Here is a 19479-nt window from a genome sequence, read left to right as displayed (position 1 = left end):
ACAAAACAGGAGAAGATGTAACAATGGAAGTGAGAGGTTGGAGGGATTCAAAGAAGGGGTCACAAGTCAAGGAATGCTGGTGGCCTCTAGAAGCTGGAAGAGGAAAGGAAGAGGTTCTTCCCTAGAACCTCTGAAGGAGCAAGGCCCTGCTGACACCACGACTTTGGACCAGCAATACTAATTTCAGACTTCTAGTTTCCAGAATAGTGGGAAAAGAAATTCCTCTTGTTTTAAGCTACCCAGTTTGTGGCAATTTGTTACAGCATCCATAGGAAACTAAGATGCTAAGTGAAATGAAAGTGTGTATTCCCATAAAAACTGTACACAAAGATTTATAACAACTCTATTCATAAGCATCAGTAACTGGAAACAACCCAAATGTCCTTCAACAGGTGAATGAATAAACAAACTGTGGTACATCCATACAACAGAATACTACTCAGTAATGAAAAGGAACAAACTATTGTTATATGCAACACTTGGATGCATCTCAAAGGCCTTATGCTCAGTGAAAGAAGCCAGTCTTAAAAGGTTATACACTGCATGGTTCCATTTATATGACATTCTCAGAAAGACAAAATACAGCGACAAGAACAGATCAGTGGTTGCCAGGGGGCAGGGGTGAGGGGAGGGAATAACTGTAAAGGGATCACATGAGAAAGGCTATGGGGGTTATGGAAGTATTTTGCGTCCTGTTGTGATGCGTGGTAGTTACACAAATCTTTAAGTTTTATTTATAGTCTATTCTATATCTTCCCTACTTAAATCAGCACTAGCACAGTAACAAAGGAGAATGAAATAACTTCTGAGCCAGAAGAATTCTCCAAAGACGTTTGGGTCAGCCCACTTTCATTGCACAATTAAATATAAACTTAAGGACTATAAAGTCAAAAAAATGCTCCTATAGGGGAAGAGCCTCAAAGAAATTCACCTGTTCCCTTCATCAGATGGGTAGTGAAGATGCTGGCAAAAAGTAACATGGCTAAATGGCATAAGAAGAGAGGAGACTGAAAGCAAGGGCCTGGAAGACCAATCTCCAAATAACCGGCACAGAGCGTAAGGTTTATTTTAAATTCCTATAAATTTCTTTTAATTGACAGATTCCCAGAAAGTCATGAGGAGAATTAGCCATCACAACAACATAAAGAAAAAACACAAATACTCTGGTAGACCAGTAAATTTCTTAGGCTTTTGTCCACACAAGAAATCCTTCGGACCAAGGAACATTAAAAGCTTGCTGGGTTGGTGACCACACACACTTATAAACCCCAGAACTCACCTCTAGCCAACTAACCACAATATATTACACCAAACTGTGCTTCACGAATCTGTCATCTACACAGGTTCATAAATAAAACCTATGCAGACTCTGAGAAAAGAGCTGAAAAAATGTGTGCTAAACAAGAAGCAGTAGATTTAAGGATCAGATAACTTTGTCCTGAAGAAACAATAAATTACACGAGGAAAAGAAAAGCAGCCATCTGGTCAGAGGATGCTGCCTCTCACAGCAAGAACTGCCTGAAGGCCCAGACAACAAGGGAATCCTCAGGGCAAGACATGAGAAGCCCGGATTTCATGCAGCAGGGGTGGAAAGATCTCTACAGCTCACATCCTCCAATCACCCTATAGGAAGTACTTTGAAAAAAAAAAAAGTATTTACAGTTTAAGCAGGGGTCTCCTCTAGAATTTTCTGGAGGAGTTGCATTCCAGTGTCATCAATGTGTTCAGATATAACCCACGGATTTTACAGATAATCCATAATTACCAACGCTGTACAACCTTGTCTCAGGCAAACTGCTCATCACAACGTTATCACTACTAGAGTTTATTTCTTAATCTTTCTCTGGTATAGTCTCTTTTGGCCTGCTCCTTATTACTGACAGGTATATTATTCTAGAATTATATATAATAATAGCAGCAATAATTAATATTTGTTAGAGGCTAAGTGCCCGGCATTGTTAGACATTTTTTACTTATTATTTCATTTAATTCTCTCATCAACAGCACAATCAAGGTAAGTACTATATTCCCATTTTGCAAATCAGGAACCAGAGACTCCGAGAATTAAAATGACTTGTTGTACTGCCAGTTGCTAGCAATGTGCTCAACCAGTATCTACTATGTCAGTCCTGATGCCTGCGGTCACGCTGCTGCTAAGTGGTAAACTGGGATTTGAGTTCAGATAAAACCATGATTTCAATATCACCCCTGTCTCCCTGTTGAACTAGGAGATAAACACAGAAGCAGGAAATTGTCAAGGGACAAAATAACTATACATTCTACAGTCTGTATTTTCATTTCTGGGAAGGTTTGGTTTAACATATACTGTCACACTGTCAAGCCTTACTTTTCCAGGTCCACTTTTATTTATTAATTTGATCTTCAATTTGCTGGGAGCACAGTCTACTCTTTTAAAAACAGAATTCAGCCACAACCAAACAAGCAGGAGTTTAATAATCAGCCAAACTGGGAGTTTTATGAAATCAAAAATGCTAAATTTCAACATTGATAAACATTTTTCCATATGCACTTCAAAGAACAGAGCTAAGGTCTGTTATCAAAAGAGTTCAGGCTGAAATCTGAGGGAAAGAACTTTAGAATGAGAAACCTAAATGTGAAAGTCATTTCCCGCTCACTCCGGGAGTTTCCATTTCCTATCATAAGCCAGAGTATGTAGGCAGAAGGAAGGGAGAAACGAGGAGCTTTGATTTTTTTTTTCCTTCTACCGAAAACTGCAAATCAAAACAGCAGGGTGCTCTATTAGGTCGGCCAGCAAAAACCACCCACACACTAGACAATTAAAGGTCCCAAGGAAGGGTAGTATCCTCTCACCTCCCTACCTTTACTCCTTGCCCACTTGGTCTCCATAAAAGCAAACAGGTGAGAAAATTCAACTCCAAAACTTTAAACACAACTTTGGCAAAAGAAAAAAATATATATATATATGGTTTGCTTGCTCAAAAAATTTTCAGATGAGTACATAATTTTGGGGACTTCCCTGGTGGTCCAATGGTTAAGACTCTGCACTTCTCCTGCAGGGAGCGTGGGTTCCGTCGCTGGTCGAGGAACTAAGATCTCACATGCCACATGGCACAGCAAAAAAAAAAAAAAAACAAAGCGTACATAAATTTTTACAAAAATAGAGACTGCTGCACTATATAATGGGAACCACCAGAAGTTTTTGAGCTACAAAACGCCAGATTGCAACTTAGCATAAGGGCTCTGACGTTAATTGGTAACTATAATTTGCTTGCTCAAAAAATTTTTAGGGATAAAGGTACGTGATTTTTTACAAAAATAGAGACTGTTGCTCCACACAATGGGAACCATGAGAGGGTTTTAAGCTACAAAACCCCAAACTTAGATTGTTCTTAGCATAAGGGCTCTGGCATTGTTTGGTAACTTTTCAAAATAATATACCAAGGGCTCTGCACAGAGTCTAGCACAGAGAAAGCACTCAAAGGGCAGCTACAACAGGTAAGGAATGTATGACATTCTGGTGTCTAAGATGGGTTATTTAGATGCAACCCATTGTCTATGAATCAGGGACGGCCTCCAGTTTTCCTAATGCACTTCAGAAGAGATGGAAGTGCTTTTGCTGAAATAGGGCTCAACCTCCAGCCAGCGGAGAAAAGCTTTTAAATGTAGTCACCCGTACTTCTCAGAAGTCTGTCAGGAGAGTGCACTGTATTGGGTTAATAACTGAAAAGCCATGTGTGCATCCCATCTGACTCACTGCCAAGCGTACATCCTCAAAATGACATCCACTGCAGCTGGAGCCCATAAGTGGTAAAATGTACCAATATTCCTCACAAATGGCCATCCCTTGAGTTCAGCCAAAACCAAAGACAACCAGAGAACACACATGACACTGTAACCTTGATGGGCCTAGGAATGAGACTCACACCACAACAGAGGACTTAGACTATGGGGCAAATGGCCGAGTTCCTCCCTCTTGTCTGTAAAGCTTTTGATTTCTCTGTCGAATCTGAATGAGAGCCTTGCCAGGTAGAGTAATCTTGGTTGTCGGTTCCTCCCTTTCATCACTTTAAATACATCAAGCCATTCCCTTCTGGCTTATAGAGTTTCTGCTGAGAAATCAGCTGTTAACCTTATGGGAGTTCCCGTGTATGTTGTTTGTCATTTTTCCCTTGTTGCTTTTAATAATTTTTCTTTGTCTTTAATTCTTGTCAATTTGGTTACTATGTGTCTTAGCATGTTTCTCCTTGGGTTTATCCTGCCTGGGACTCTCTGCGCTTCCTGGACTTGGGTGGCTATTTCCTTTCCCATGTTAGGGAAGTTTTCGACTATAATCTCCTCAAATATTTTCTCGGGTCCTTTCTCTCTCTCTTCTCTTTCTGGGACCCCTATAATGCGAATGTTGGTGCATTTAATGTTGTCCCAGAGGTCTCTTAGGCTGTCTTCATTTCTTTTCATTCTTTTTTCTTTATTCTGTTCCACGGCAGTGAATTCCACCACTCTATCTTCCAGGTCACTTATCCGTTCTTCTGCCTCAGTTATTCTGCTATTGATTCCTTCTAGTGTATTTTTCATTTCAGTTATTGTATTGTTCATCTTTGTTTGTTTGTTTTTTAATTCTTAGGTCTTTGTTAAACATTTCTTACATCTTCTCGATCTTTGCCTCCATTCTTTTTCCAAGGTCCTGGATCATCTTCACTATCATTATTCTGAATTCTTTTTCAGGAAGGTTGCCTATCTCCACTTCATTTAATTGTTTTTCTGAGGTTTTATCTTGTTCCTTCATCTGGTACATAGTCTTTTGCCTTTTCATTTTGTCTATCTTTCTATGAATGTGGTTTTTGTTCCACAGGCTGCAAGATTGTAGTTCTTCTTGTAGTTCTTCTTGCTTCTGCTGTCTGCCCTCTGGTCTGGGTTCCTCTCTCTTGACGACTGGTCTGAAAAGGGCACAGAGTCCCCTGCTCGAGAAGGTCTGGGTCAGATGTACTGCAGCCCCCAGAGCCCCGGTGCTATGCAGTGGCAAGCAGCTGGGTGTCACCAATCCTAACCAACCTACTTTATTCCTTTTCTTAGGCCCTCACCCAATTTCCTTTTTACTACATTTTTCTCACCTCTCTCTTGTTTTTCTCTGTACTGGATTGTAAATGCCTGAGGACAGGTGTGGTCTTGCCCTCTTCTGGGTAAGCCACAATTCTTGGCCAAAACATGCTCTCCAGTGGGTTAACTGGCATCCCTGCTCATGGGTCTGCGACGGCATCTGTGGGCACAGGCAGACCCATGACTAGCACTCACACAGAGCAGAGCAGCCGCCCACTTAGCTTAGGAACTTTGTACCTGAGCACAGAGAAGGAGGCAGTTTCCAGTTCTTTCCAGCCCTACAATGAAAGGACATCCCAAAGAGCAAGGACATGGCTCTTTGGACTGTGTATTTGTGACCATTCATTACGGGATTCATTATGAATTTACTGATAAGTTCTCCAACAAGCCAATTTAAACAAAAACTTCATTTCTATTAAAGAATCATAAGTTACTGGCCCTTCTGACTCACTATCAACATCATGGTTACACATTCTTACAAAGCAATGATGTGAACTTACACAGAAAGTCATACCAGGATTTGATCAACTTATAAAAATCCATCCAGTAACTATGACTTCATAAGTTGGAAACACTGTAACCCAAATGCACCCTGAAAACTGCTCTTAGGACACCTACATTTTTCTTACTTTGATCATGTATTACTTTTACTAGGAAATGATTACTTTTCATTTGAACAGGAATTAAAGTAACACTCATCAGGCTGACTGAACTTCGCTTTACTTTCTGAATCAAATCTTCTTTGAATAATTTACAGAAATGCATGTTTTTTTAAATAAAAAACAATGTAGCTATTTAAAAAATAATACATCTTTCTTATATTTCCTGAAGGCTTTTCTCTATTATGCCCATATCTTAATTAAACTTAAAAAAAAGAGCCCTCAAAAAAATTTTTTTCAGGAAACACTACGCATTTAATTTAACTGACAATGACATGATGGCATGTTCGTGAATTAGACAATGCCAAGGAGGGTGCTACTAATTAAACGTCACATGTCATGGCTCAGCCGAAGTAACACAGGGCTATGCAGGCAGCTTACTGCGAACACATAACAGAGGCAATGCACTTTTCTGTATTTCAAGAGCTCTATTTTCCCTGCTAGACTGAAAAGGCTCACATATCACCCCCCAAAACCCAAAAAAAACAACACATTTCTCTAAGGGTAAAAATTTTTCCTTACCTTGTAGCCACTGAACAATATATTTTGTTCTGAATAGTGGGGGGTGGAGAGTAGTAACTATTACTATTACTCATAATAGCATGTTTTAACATTTTTATGTGTTATCGTTCATCCACACAAACCACCGGATCCCAGCAACTACCTCAAATGCGATTCTCAAACAAAAACAAACCTTCCAGATGTGCTAATAATGATCACTTCTTAATTTCCATTTTTTCGTTGCTGTTAAAAATATCTGAAATTGTTGTTGTGTTAAATAACTTAATACATTACAAGTGATTGGACTAGTGCCTGAATATAGTACGCACTCATCAAATGTCACCTGTCAGTACTGCCAGCCTCCGGAAGGAAGGGCAATTGAAAGACAAACATTATCATGACATTTCTTTCCCCTTAGGCAATGTTCTGACTATATCTTAGGCTATGAGGTTCTTAGCATTGGGATTTTTTTTTTTTTTTTGGTTTTCCTCCTAATTGACCGTCATTTCTCAAGAACAGACACTGTTGTGAGGTAGAAGCTGTTTTAACATTTAGGCAAACAGTAGCCAGAAGCATTCTTCAAGGTAGATACCGGAACTGAGCTGAGTCCTTGACCAGCCTTTCCCCCTGAGCACTCAGCAGGCTTTACCACTCTCCCCGTGGCTTCCTTGAAGCACAGTCTGGAACAAACATAAAAGGTCCTTAAGCCAGAAGTCCTGCGTTCTTTAAAGCTGCCCGGCGTTCAGCACGTTAGCTGGAGGTGCCAACTGCAGGACAAGCCAGGCTGTAGGGGCACAGCAGGGCTGGCAGTGGCTGAGCCAGTCAGTGCCCGAGAAGTGGCAGCGGCCAGGCCGCACGGCCAACCCAGGACTGGGTTTTAAGACAATATAAATAACGCGTTATCTTTAACAAAGTGCTGCTCTAACGTGGCAGTCCAGCAATACACCTCAGGGATATAATTAGTACACTGTGGTAGGGAGAAGTAAGAATATCCTTATAACACAGGATTTTGCCAATTTTACAAAACATAAAAACAAGTGTGAAAGTGGTATGTAAATTAAGAGCCTAACAAATATAAAGAATTATAACATCATTTGTCAATGGAATCTGTCGTTTTTCTCTCAAAAGATGGAAAGGTGAAATAATTGATCAAGTTAAAATGTATTGCTTTTTCAGCGAGAACACCGGTGGTGCAAGTAATAGTAAACCCAACACAAAATGACTTAAACTATAAGGAAACATACGACGTCACATAATTCAAAGTCCAGAGGCAAGCTGGCGTAGCAGCCCCACGTTGTGCCCACTCCCTCCCCTACTCCACCCCCAACACCAACCCCCCCCAAGGCTTTCAGGCTCCAGCCTGAGCCTGGCTGCCCTCTAGGTTTACACTGACGACCAGAAGCATAGACGGTCCACCCCCAGCTCCAGGGAAGAAAAGGCCTTGCTTTCCATCAGACTGGGTCAACTCAGAATGCTATGACTGTCTTAGACCAGGGGTGCTCAATCCTGGCTGCCTGTTAGAATCACCTGGAGAATTAAAAACAAAAACAAGGGGACACTTTGCAGCCCTTATGGTCAGAGCGTTCTATTTCAATAGTCCCTTACCCTCCCTCGCAATAAACTTTTTGAATAAAATCTCTCCTTAATAGAAAACCAAGCAAAAAACTGATGCTCGGTCATCTCCCCAGGCCAATTAAATCCTCCCTAGGGGTGGGACCTGGACAGAAGTCTTTTTAAGCTCCTGAGATTTTAATGTACAGCTACGGCTGGATACCACCTAATCAGGCCCCCTCCGGAGGCTGGGATGGGGCTGTTTCTTGTGAGATACCCGGGCAGTGACGGATCAGAGGACAGCAGATGCTGTGCAGGCAACCAACCTGGCCCTGCGCAGTTCCCTACTTCAGCATTTGCCACATAATGAACCTGGTGAGATGGTTCACGGCAAGGTAAATATGTATGTCCATTAAGCATGTTCAAAATGCTCAACCTAGCTCATAGGAGAGCTACTAATTAAATCCATAGTAAATCCAAAATACTATCACTTACTTAAAAGTCCCAAAACTTGGTAACACTCTTTCAGCTCGGCTCTGGGGATACAATCACTCGAAGGGAACATAGCTATCAACATAGTATCCATATTAATATCTATCTATCTGCTACTACTATCTACTAAGTAATATCTAGCTATTAATAAAAATTACAAATGCATTTACCCTTTAGCCCAGTACTCCCATTTTTAGGAATCTCTCCCACAGCTATACCTGCACAAGTATAAAATGACAGATATAAGGTTATTCTTGCAGCTTTGTCCATAATAGCTAAAGACAGGAAACAACCCAAATATCCAGAAACAGAGGACTAGTTGAAAAACCAATGGTACTTCCAAGACAGTGGGATACAACAGAAGCCAACGGAAAGAATGAAGATATCTATATTCCAATATGGAGAGATCCTAAGGATACATTAAGTGAAAAATTTTTTAAGTACAGAACAGTATATACTGCATGCTATCGTTTGTTTAATAAATATATATTTGCAAAAGAAACACTGGAAGGATAAGAGAAACTAATAAAACTGGCTTCCCAAAGGGAGTAGTGGAATAAAAAGGATAGAGAGGCCTGGGATAGAAGCAAGCTTCTCAGAATAGACATTTGTAATATAGTTTTATAGTTTAAATGTATGTAATGTAGTTTTGTAGTTAAATCAGAAATTGTACTATTTGAAATTATTAAAAATTTTAAAATAAAATTTAAAACTGTCACAAAGCATGGAAAATTTATAGGTTTCTAAAATTATGAACAATAAAATTAAATTTATTAAAGCATAAATTATAAGTTATAAATGCCTAAATAAGGTACTTTGTTATGTACTAGCATCCCCAAACACCCAACTACCAAAAGGTAAGAATATTCAATATAGTGTCAAAAACATATTCCACAAAGCAGTAAAAAAATAAACTTCTTGGGCTTCCCTGGTGGCGCAGTGGTTGAGAATCTGCCTGCTAATGCAGGGGACACGGGTTCGAGCCCTGGTCTGGGAAGATCCCACATGCCACGGAGCAGCTGGGCCCGTGAGCCACAATTGCTGAGCCTGCGCGTCTGGAGCCTGTGCCCCGCGACGGGAGGGGCCGCGATAGAGAAAGGCCCGCGCACCGCGATGAAGAGCGGTCCCCGCACCGCGATGAAGAGTGGCCCCCGCTTGCCGCAACTGGAGAAAGCCCTCGCACGAACTGAAGACCCAACACAGCCAAAAATAAATAAATAAATAAATAAATAAGAAAATCCTTTAAAATAAATAAATAAATAAATAAACTTCTTGATTAGATGCATTCTAAATCTAAACACCCCACTGCTCCATTTCAACGTTGTGAAGATTTTCAAAAGGCATTAGTCCATCTTCAAAAAAGTAATGTTTTTGACAGAAAAAATACTCAAGCTATCAAAAAACACTTGATTTCAACCCCAGCTCTATAATGAATCAGCAATATAATCCTAAAAACACTACTTCACCACCCTGAACCTCAGTTTTCTCTACTGAAAAGGAGGAATAACATCTATCCTATCTACATTATAGATTTCCCCCAAAAAAGTATATGAAAGTGCTTTTAAAATATTTAGATCTTTACACATCCATAAGAAACACCCTCTGTAATTCAGGATTCTACAGAATCACCAATAAAACCATGAATTACTAAATGATATTTCAGAAGCAGAAAGTACAGAAGTTGAGGTTGAATCTACTCAATACCAGGGCAAATTCAGGAGTTGTTTGTTTTGACCAAATTCTTAATACTGGATTGGCTGCCTTTCTTTCTTTCTCATAAAAGTGAAAATGCCAAAAATAAAATCTATTTAAGTGAAGGTTCCAATTAAGTTTAGGTATTACTATAAATTCAGCCCAATACTCCTGTGCTATACTGTATTTCCAGATTCAGTTAGTGGCCACAAGCAGCCCTTGGCATAAAAAGATGAGAACCTAGGTGAAAGGTACTGTTGGCTCCAACAGGGGTCTCCCCACCACTTAACCACCAAGATCAAATTGAACAAGTATCCCCTTACTTCAGCCCGTTTATTGGATCTACCCCACACTGTTGATTCAAAGGCAATAACCACTTTCCCAAGCAGATGGCCAATGGTGGTCCTCAGGATTGTAAACTGGACACAAAGAGTCTTTTGTTGGCTAGCTACCTTGCCCCCTTGTTCTGGGGTAGTCTGCTGTCCTACCCCAGACTGACACAGTTCATGATACAGAGGGGGCATTGAGAAAAATCACTTAACTAGATTCAATTCCATATTTACTGAGCATCTAGCCTGTAAAAAATATAGTGCTTGACCCATGAAGATGTATGAACTTGGTCTCTACCATCAAGGAACCAAGTACTAAGTATCAAAGAAAATTTGAAAGAAAATTTTTAATTTAAAAGAATTTTAGGACTTCCCTGGTGGGGCAGTGGTTAAGAATCTGCCTGCCAGTGCAGGGGACATGGGTTCGATCCCTGGTCCAGGAAGATCCCACATGCCACAGAGCAACTAAGCCCGTGAGCCACAATTACTGAGCCTGCGCTCTAGAGCCCACGAGCCACAAGTACTGAAGCCCACCCACCTAGAGCCAGTGATCCGCAACAAGAGAAGCCACTGCACCACAACGAAGAGTAGCCCCCGCTCACCACAACTAGAGAAAGCCTGCGCACAGCAATGAACACCCAACGCAGCCAAAAAAAAAAGAAAAAAAAAAAAAAAGAATGACCCCTAGAGTAAGGGTCATGCCTATGAACTGAGGATAAATCCAAAATAGACTCAATCTAACAAAACACAAACCAAACTTCAGGGTCAAAAAGAGTATGTCAGTAACTTAACTTCCTGTCAAAACAAAATGAAAACCTCTCTAAAGTAAGACAAGATCCAAAAATCCCTACAATGTAACATACATAAGTCTGACATATAATAAAAAATGATTAAACATGCAAAGAAGCAGGAAAATGTGATTCATAATGTAGGGAAAAAGCAATCAATAAAAATAGACCCCAAGATGACCTGGATATTTAAATAAACAGACAGATCTTTATTATAAATACCTTCAAGGATTTGGAGGAAAAGATGGACCTAATGAGTGAAAAGATGGTGAATCTCAATAGAAAAATGCAAACTATAAAAAAGAACCAAATGAAAATTTCACAATTTAAAATGACAATATCTGAAATGAAAATTTTAAAGAAACTTAAGACTGGAAACTGCAGAAGAGTTAGTGAACTTGAACACAGATCAACAGAAAGTATCCCAACTGAAAAACAGAAAAAAAAATTAAGTTTTGGTGACCTAACAGAGCTTCAAAATACATGAAACAAAAACTAACAGAATACTTATAGTTATATTTTCATTCTCAATATTGCTCATGTATGCCTATTCTTTTTCCTCATCAATCTTGCTAGACGTTCACCTAATTTACAAATTTCTTTCAAAGCCAGCTTTTGGTATTTTTATCATTTCTTAATTTGTTTTTTTTTTTTTTCTTTTGGTTGTGTCGGGTCTTCATTACTGCACACAGGCTTTCTCTAGTTGTGGCGAGTGGGGGCTACTCTTCGTTGCAGTGTGTGGGCTTCTCATTGTGGTGGCCTCTCTTGTTGTGGAGCACGAGCTCTAGGTGCGCGGGCTTCAGTAGCTGTGGCATGTGGGCTCAGTAGTTGTGGCGCACAGGCTTAGTTGCTCCACGGCATGTGGGATCTTCCCAGACCAGGGCTTGAACCTGTGTACCCTGTGTTGACAGGCGGATTCTTAACCACTGTGCCACCAGGAAAGTCCCTTAATTTCTGTTTTTATGTTTACCATTCTCTTCCTTCTGTGTACTGTGGGATTACTTTGTTTTTCTAGCTTCTTTAGTTAATTGCTTAGCCCCCTCCTTCCCCCACCCCTGCCATCTTTGTTTTCTAATAAACACTTTAAAAGCTAAAAAAAAAATTTAAGATAGAATTAAAAGCAAAGAAAACCCAAAATCTATCATAGCTGTGATTTTTAACATCCCCGCTCAGTAACAAAAGAGACCAAAAAGAAACTTAGCAAAAGTACAGATAAGAAAAGTATACAAAAAATAAGTAAGACTGTAGAAGATTTTAAACAGCACTGTCAACCAACTTGATCTAATTCACATTTATAGAAAATTACAACCAACAACTGCAGAACACATATTCTTTTCAAGTACAAATGGAACATTCAGTAAGACAGGTCATAGGCTGGGCCATAAAATTAATCTCAGAAAATGTCAAAAAACTGAAATTTTACAGAGAATGTTCTCTGACCACATGGAATTAAGTTAGAAATCAGTAAGATATCTAGACTCTCCCAAATATCTGGGAAATAAACACTCCAAAAACAACACATCAAAATCTGTGTTCAAGAAGGAAGTGGGACCCAAGCAAAGTTTTGAAAGGCAGGTGGGTTTTGAACCCACAGAAGAGTGACATCAGGGGCACAACCACCAAAAAGGCAAGGAGTCAGGGAACTGCAGAATACGCACACAGAAGACTTTAAGGGAGTGCTTCTTTTTACTGAAGCTCATCATCTAAGTAGCAATTTTAATCTTTTTATCCTGTAGACCCAGATAATATGCCTGACATACTCCTATGGGTATAATTCCTAACTCAATCATGTTAACTCATCCTTTTTCCTCCCACTCATAAAATTTATCTCTTTGCAACACACTTCACAACACACCAGCGGTTATCACACGGAGATCTGAAGCACAGATCTTAACCAATACAAAATGCTTTCTTGTTTTCTCCAATTTCTATTATTTTCTTTAACAGGATGTTTCATTTAAATAAGGTAAAAATTCTTTGTGTTAAATCATCTTTGATCATCCTCCGTTACTTATCCCATAACTGAAATTTCTGTATTCTTCTATATTATAAGCATATTTCTTAAAGTGGGCAATAAGATTTCATGAAAAACAAGAAACCATACAAAATGTATTAGACTATGGAAAATAACAGGATGCCTTAAAAAAAATGTACAAGCATACAATTTTGCATTTTCTTAGTTCATGTACCACAACCCCAATACCCAACATAAATATAGGGATATAATCTTTCCAAACAACCTCTTTTTAAGGATCTGATTGAACTTTAATACCTATAAGACTCAATAGCTGTATGTTCTCCCACCTCCTGATGTGTTTGAATGCTTAGTATAATTTAACAGTGATGAGAATTACAGTGTTGATCTATCAAGTTCCTATTCGATTACCTTGAATAAAGTTTTATTTGAAAACAGTTTTAAATCGAGAGTAAACAATTTCTTAAAATCATTTTTCAGTTAAGGTCACAGCAAAACATCTGATATAAACAAATTAAATAAGTAATACCTTGAAGGACATAGATGTACTAACTTAAAATTAGAAAATCCAGAAATAATTTGTAGAGAAAAAAAAAAAGCTTCAATCTTTTTAAAGCATTAACTAGAAAAGCATTACAAAACTTTAAAAATTGAAATGATTTTATATTAAAAATATTCACTACCAAGAAAAACAGGAAAAATTGTGTGCAATTTTTGTTTAACTCTGCAACTTTCTGATTTAGAGGAAAAAAAACCCACGGAGATATAGGATTTAAAAATCATTCCCATGCAAAATTTGAATGACGCCCCCGCCCCGCAAAAAAAAAAAAAAAACACAAAAGATTCAAACTAATCCTATATAAAAATGTAAAGTCTTAATATCATAAACTACTGAATAGCACCTTACTTATATGAAAGACACATACATGGAGATTTCCCTTGGGGATGTCATCCATTCTCCTAGCTTTAAATACCATCTAGAACCTGGTGACTCCCAGGTTCTCTCACCAACTTGGATTGCTTCCCTGAATTCAGACTTGTAGACCCAACTGTGTATCTGTCATATCCACCTGGCTGCCTAACACGCACTTCAGCTCCAGATCTTCATCCCCCAACCCATTTCCCCAAACCCCGCTCCTCTAGTTTACATTTCAGTAAAAGGCAACGCCATTTTTCCAGTTATTCAGTCCAAAAACGCTTGACTTCCCCCACACCCCACGTCTCATATCTAATATAAGAGCAAATCTAGTCTGCCGTGCCTTCAGATATTCACAGAATCTGACCCTTCACCACGGCCACACCCTGGGCCAAGCCTCACCATTCTCATCCAGGGTAGTGCCATCAACAGCCAAGTGGAATCCCTCCTTCCTCCTTTGCTTTCCTTCAGAACGTAGCAACCAGAGAGATTTTATTAAAGCGTAAATCAGGCCCTGTTACTCCTCCCTCAAAATTCTCCCAACACATGAGTAAAAGTCAAAATTCTTGAAATGGACAACAAGGCCACATTCTCCCCCAGCCACCTCCCCCCACCCCCCATTTCATCCCCTACAACTCTCCTTCTGCCCTCTCTGCTCCAGCTACTCTAGGCTTCTCTGTGAACCTGCTAAGCAAGCTCTGCCTAGGGCCCTGTGCGCCCTGATTCCCCTCTGCCTGAAAGCCATCATTTCCATGGCTTGCTCCCTCATCTCCCTCCTCAGGTCTTTATTCAAATGCCACCTTCTCAGTGGGGCCTCTCTAGCCACCCTAACTAAAATCACCCCCCCCAATATTCCCTGCCCCCTTTTCTATGTTATTCTTCTCCTCAGCACCTACCACCACCTAATATACTCTATATTTTACTTATTTAGCTTATTTATGGTCTGTCTCCACCCACTAGAATGTAAGTTTAAGGAAGCGTTTTTATTCACTAATGTATCACCAATGACTAAAACACTACCTGGAACATAGTGTGAGCTCAATAAATATTTGTTGAAGAAAGAAGGACACACTAAGGTAAACAGGTTTACTAGTGAATGCTTTCAATCCTGTTTTACCAGCTTTCATAAAAGTGAATTTTCTTAGTCAAGACACTGAAATTTGGAAGGAACATATGGTCCCTGAAATAATATCATGGTTTCCTTTTTTTTTCCCCTGTACATATGACCAGCACTTTGACCCTGAAAGATCCTAGCAAAAAGCTGCCATCTGCCCACTCCTTTCAGGTTCACCACCACCACGTAACATTATTCTTGGCTTCCAGATTCACGTCTGGTTCAACGTTGTATGTTATGGCTGCGAGTTTTTTAATCCAGTCTATACGGATGTTAACCAACTCTAGAAAGATCAGCCTGTGAGAGATCAAGAACCATTTGTTCCCCTAGAAAAAGTACACCCGAAGTCCAAAGAAATTGACTTGTCTTCAGTAAAACATGATCTAGGCAACTTCTTTCATTAAAAGGTGCTACAAAGAAGTGATTATTTGGTTGGGATGCCACCAATTTGGTTTTTAAACCCTCATAATTTGGGTATTACAAAATAAAACAAATATGTTGTAAAAGGTCTGGAATATCACAAATGCAAAGTAAAAAGTGAAAGTTCTCTGTGCTGTTCCACCTAAATCCCAATTCCCTAGAGATTAACCACTATGTCAGTCTAAATCCTTCCACACTTTTTTCTGTGCATGTACAAATAAATAGTTAATTTTTGTTTTACAAAAATAGAGCCATACCATGCAGACTGATCCCCAAATTGCTTTTTTCCACTTACCATTACATGGGCATCTTTCAGTGTTGGTACTTTATAGTATGCTGGCAATACACATCCTTATCTGACTTTCCTTTTTTTTTTTTTTTTTTTGAGCACGCCCTTATATGACTTCTTGATAAACTTTCTGTAGCAGCAGTTCTAAAACTTTATCTCATGACCACTTTACTCTCTTGAAAATTATATAGGACCCCAAAGTGCTTTTGTTTATATAGGTTATCTCACCAATATTTACCACAGTATAAATTTAAACTGAAAAATTTAAATCATTTATTCATTTGTTCACCTAAAAATAAACAGTTTATTAACACTGGAAAATAACTTGTTTTCCCCTGTTTATACATAATTGTAGGTATTGTTCTTTGAAGCTACACCAAACTCGCTAAGTGGTAGTTTCTTAAAGGTTAGTTTTGAGTAGAATCTAAAACTCTATCAATTAATTTTTGTATTCTGTTACATTAAAATCCAATGGTCCATCTTGCACCTTGAATGAATCTTTTTTACCTGTGCCTAATTTTATAACATCATGTGTTGATCATTTAGAAAATATCAGTTCACTGAATTATGTAGATTTTCCAAATAATACATTCCATTATAAGATATCAAAATAGCACATTTGTAAATATTACCACCAATCTCTACATCACAGTAGCAGATACAAGTTTTCCAAAACCCTAATTTTCGCTGGAAAGCAAAAATGTTATCATTGACAATAGACACTACCAGTTGTCTTCCTTGAAAGACTCTGTTATACATTTTTTAATCTGAATAACCATAGTTTGTCGGTAAAAATGGTAGTCCATGAAAAAAGTGGCAAGTTCAGCTTGCAACTAACCACTGCCCAAGCACTCTTCCTAGAAGACAACCAGCAAACAAAATTACTTCCCCGTTCATCCACAGAAGATTAACAAGATATATACACAAGAGTCAAGAGTTAGTAAAATTAATAATTTTTGCTGCTTCACCAGGAACATTCTTAAGTGAAAACCAAACAGAATTTTTTTTTTTTTTTTTTACTATGAGTGCATGGCATGAAGGGTACAATGGCTACTATAGTTAGTTGCCACAGCCTTGATTCATGCTTAGGAGCCTGCATTACTTTTGCACCAATAGAGCAAAGAGTGCAAATAACGTCTTAGTATTGTGTTAATACGAAAAGTTTTAACCTCTGGACCCCCTGAAGGGGTATAAGACACATGTAAGGCACTACAGTGTTCTATACCAGGATAGTTTCCTAGAAGTGAGATTACTGGGTCACTGGTATGTACATTGTAGATTCTGATAAGTTTGGCCAAAGCTCTCCAAAAAGTCTGTACCAATTTTCACTAAGGTTGCATGATCATCACTAATTAAAAATGTGAACAATTCACTTTAAAATTCCTGAATTTGGGAAGCGGCATAACATATTACTATATTCGCCTGTCTAAAACCAATGCTAAAATATAACTAATGTTTCAAGGCAAAGTAAAATCCAAGTACTCAGATTATTTAGATGACGGTTTCCGTTAAGAAAATCAATCTCAACTGTCAAATGCAAGTTCACTGAATAGAGAACTTTGTTCACTGTAGTCACCCATTGTTAAGGGTATTTGTGATTGAATTTCAAAGTATATGCTACTTGCACACGTCCTACATTTGCTAATAGGGTGGGTGAGCTCAGTTGATATTTTAATATAAAGTACACAGTCTGAAAAATGTCAGGCTGTGACAGTACAAACAGGACCCTAATTAACTGGCGCATGGCTGTCCCCTGTCCCAGACATCAGTCTAAGCTGACACTTAGCATTAAAACTTCACACAAAATGACTGGACGTGACCAGTATAATATGTACTGTCGGCACTCAAATGCCAGTGACGTTCATAAAAATGTCAAAGACAACCTTTCTTGCCCCAAATGTCACATGAAACAGGGAGAGAGGAGGAGGAAAAAGCTCCATCCATGGCAAAGGAGTACTCCTGGCCTGGCGTAAGGTGCAATAACTAGAAGCTGGGGGTCCTCAATTCACAAGGAATGCTGCCTCCCCCGTCTCGACTGTTCCCACATAGCTCCAAAGTGAGTATTTTCAAGTTCTACTTATGATTGAAAAGGTCAAGAATATTAGTGTCAACTAGGACCTGTGGTTTTTAACTTTGAGGGGAGCACAAACCCCTGTGAGGATATGGTAAAAGCTCCCTGTAGATAAAGTAGTAAAAGATCCCCACACCGCAGGGGAAGGAAGAGCCCATGCGTTAGATCAGAGCAGAATCGTGGACTATGGATCCTGAGAAACCACTTAAATCCAACCTCCTCAGGAAGGTGGAATAGTAAAATGGCTTGCCCAAGGTCAACAGTGAGTTAGAAGGGGAATCAGGCAAAAATAAGCAACTCAAAGAGATTTTGAATAGAGCCATCCAGTGTCACCAAGTAACTTTTTCTTATACAAAGAAAGTTCCACCAGAAACTAAGAGATAACTACAGAAACAGAAGTTTTAAGTAAAACTGGAAAGAACTGACAACAAGTGCTGTGGTTCAAAAGTTCCTTAGGCATCCCGAAGCTGAAAACAGGACCAGAAAGCTTGAAAAGCACTCACCATGTTCCACAAAAACATTGCAGTGTGGACCCCCATGCCTCGATGATTCTTTCTTCCCTGCTCCTTTGATAAAGTGCAGGGCAGGCAAACTTGGCCTTCTCTGGTCCCCAAGAACTTTTCCAGGCTGCTGCCCCATAAAGTAACGATAGGCACCCCTTTCCAGAAGAGGGTTCAAGATCTTTCAGAATGATCAGTGAGCTTAGAAGGAAAACGATCTATATGTGGGATTTCACATTCACCGCATCTCCACAAGTCAGTAATTGAGGTCAATCACAAGACATCTTCCACAGTGAAAGGAAGCGAAGATTTTAGGTTGACATATGTAAACAGAGGAGTTCAGATTATATTCGCAGTTTATCAATTCGAAGTAATGTAATTGCGATGTGATCCCAAAGTTTCTTGATTTTAAGTGTCTTTTACTGGCTGAGTAAGTTTCTTCCCTTTCAAGGAGAAAAACCTAAACAGAAATATTCACAGGGTATGCTGTACAAGGGTCAGTAAGGCTAAAGTCATGTCGATTTCCACACATCAAGGAAACGTTGATCGTGTTTGGATGCTCCTCCAGAACTTTTCCTGGGGAAGTCACCCAGCCCCTATCTTGGTGTCTTCATCTTCCGACAAACTTCCTGCTGCACTAGCTGCCGCTCCTGCTTCTCTACCCTGCTCTCCGGAAAAGGACACGGGTCACCCCGACTTCAGCGAGGGCTGGCCCTCCACTCAGACGAGAAGGAATGCATTGCCAGCAACTTTTAAGTCCGCTTTTTAAAAGGCCTGTGAAACCAGTCCAAGCTTTTCCTTTGCATTAAAGTTTTTGGCTGGGCTGAGACTAAGGGGGCCGTAGGTGACATTGGAAGAAGTCAGGGCATTAGAGCCTCACGGGAGCAACCTGGGGGGAAGGGGAGGCCCCTTGACAGCAGGGATGGGATCTGAATGGGGAGCTCCGAGGCCAAACCTGGGGCCGGGAGTCGGAGCAAGGAGCGGCTCGGGGGCAAGAGGGAGGCTGCCGGGGCGAGGCACGGGCGGCTTACTCCGGGGGCGACGCTCCTCCACGCCTCAGGAAACGGGGTGTCCTAGGTCTGGGGAAAGAGACCACCCCGAGGGTC

The 19479-nt window shown here is 39.8% G+C and overlaps 2 protein-coding genes across 3 annotated transcripts in view; both read right to left on the bottom strand.

The window, feature by feature from the left end:
• Positions 1–18517, bottom strand: part of ABL1 (ABL proto-oncogene 1, non-receptor tyrosine kinase) — a 140178-nt gene extending 121661 nt beyond the window's left edge. For both annotated transcript variants that reach the window (XM_007194491.3, XM_007194494.3), the window contains exon 1: positions 18377–18517. In XM_007194491.3, coding sequence (XP_007194553.2) covers positions 18377–18512 — 136 coding nt within the window. In that variant the 5' untranslated portion in view covers positions 18513–18517. The remainder of the gene's footprint in view (positions 1–18376) is intronic.
• Positions 18518–19125: 608 nt separating this feature from the next.
• On the bottom strand, positions 19126–19224 carry LOC130708515 (uncharacterized). Its single transcript, XM_057549290.1, has one exon. The coding sequence runs from the start codon at positions 19222–19224 to the stop codon at positions 19126–19128; it is 99 nt and encodes a 32-aa protein (XP_057405273.1).
• Positions 19225–19479: the final 255 nt, after the last annotated feature.

This window comes from Balaenoptera acutorostrata, chromosome 6 (assembly GCF_949987535.1).
Source record: "Balaenoptera acutorostrata chromosome 6, mBalAcu1.1, whole genome shotgun sequence".
Classification (NCBI taxonomy): domain Eukaryota; kingdom Metazoa; phylum Chordata; class Mammalia; order Artiodactyla; family Balaenopteridae; genus Balaenoptera; species Balaenoptera acutorostrata.
The sequence above is the reverse complement of the archived record's forward strand: the minus strand, read 5'-3'. Positions and strand labels throughout refer to the sequence as shown.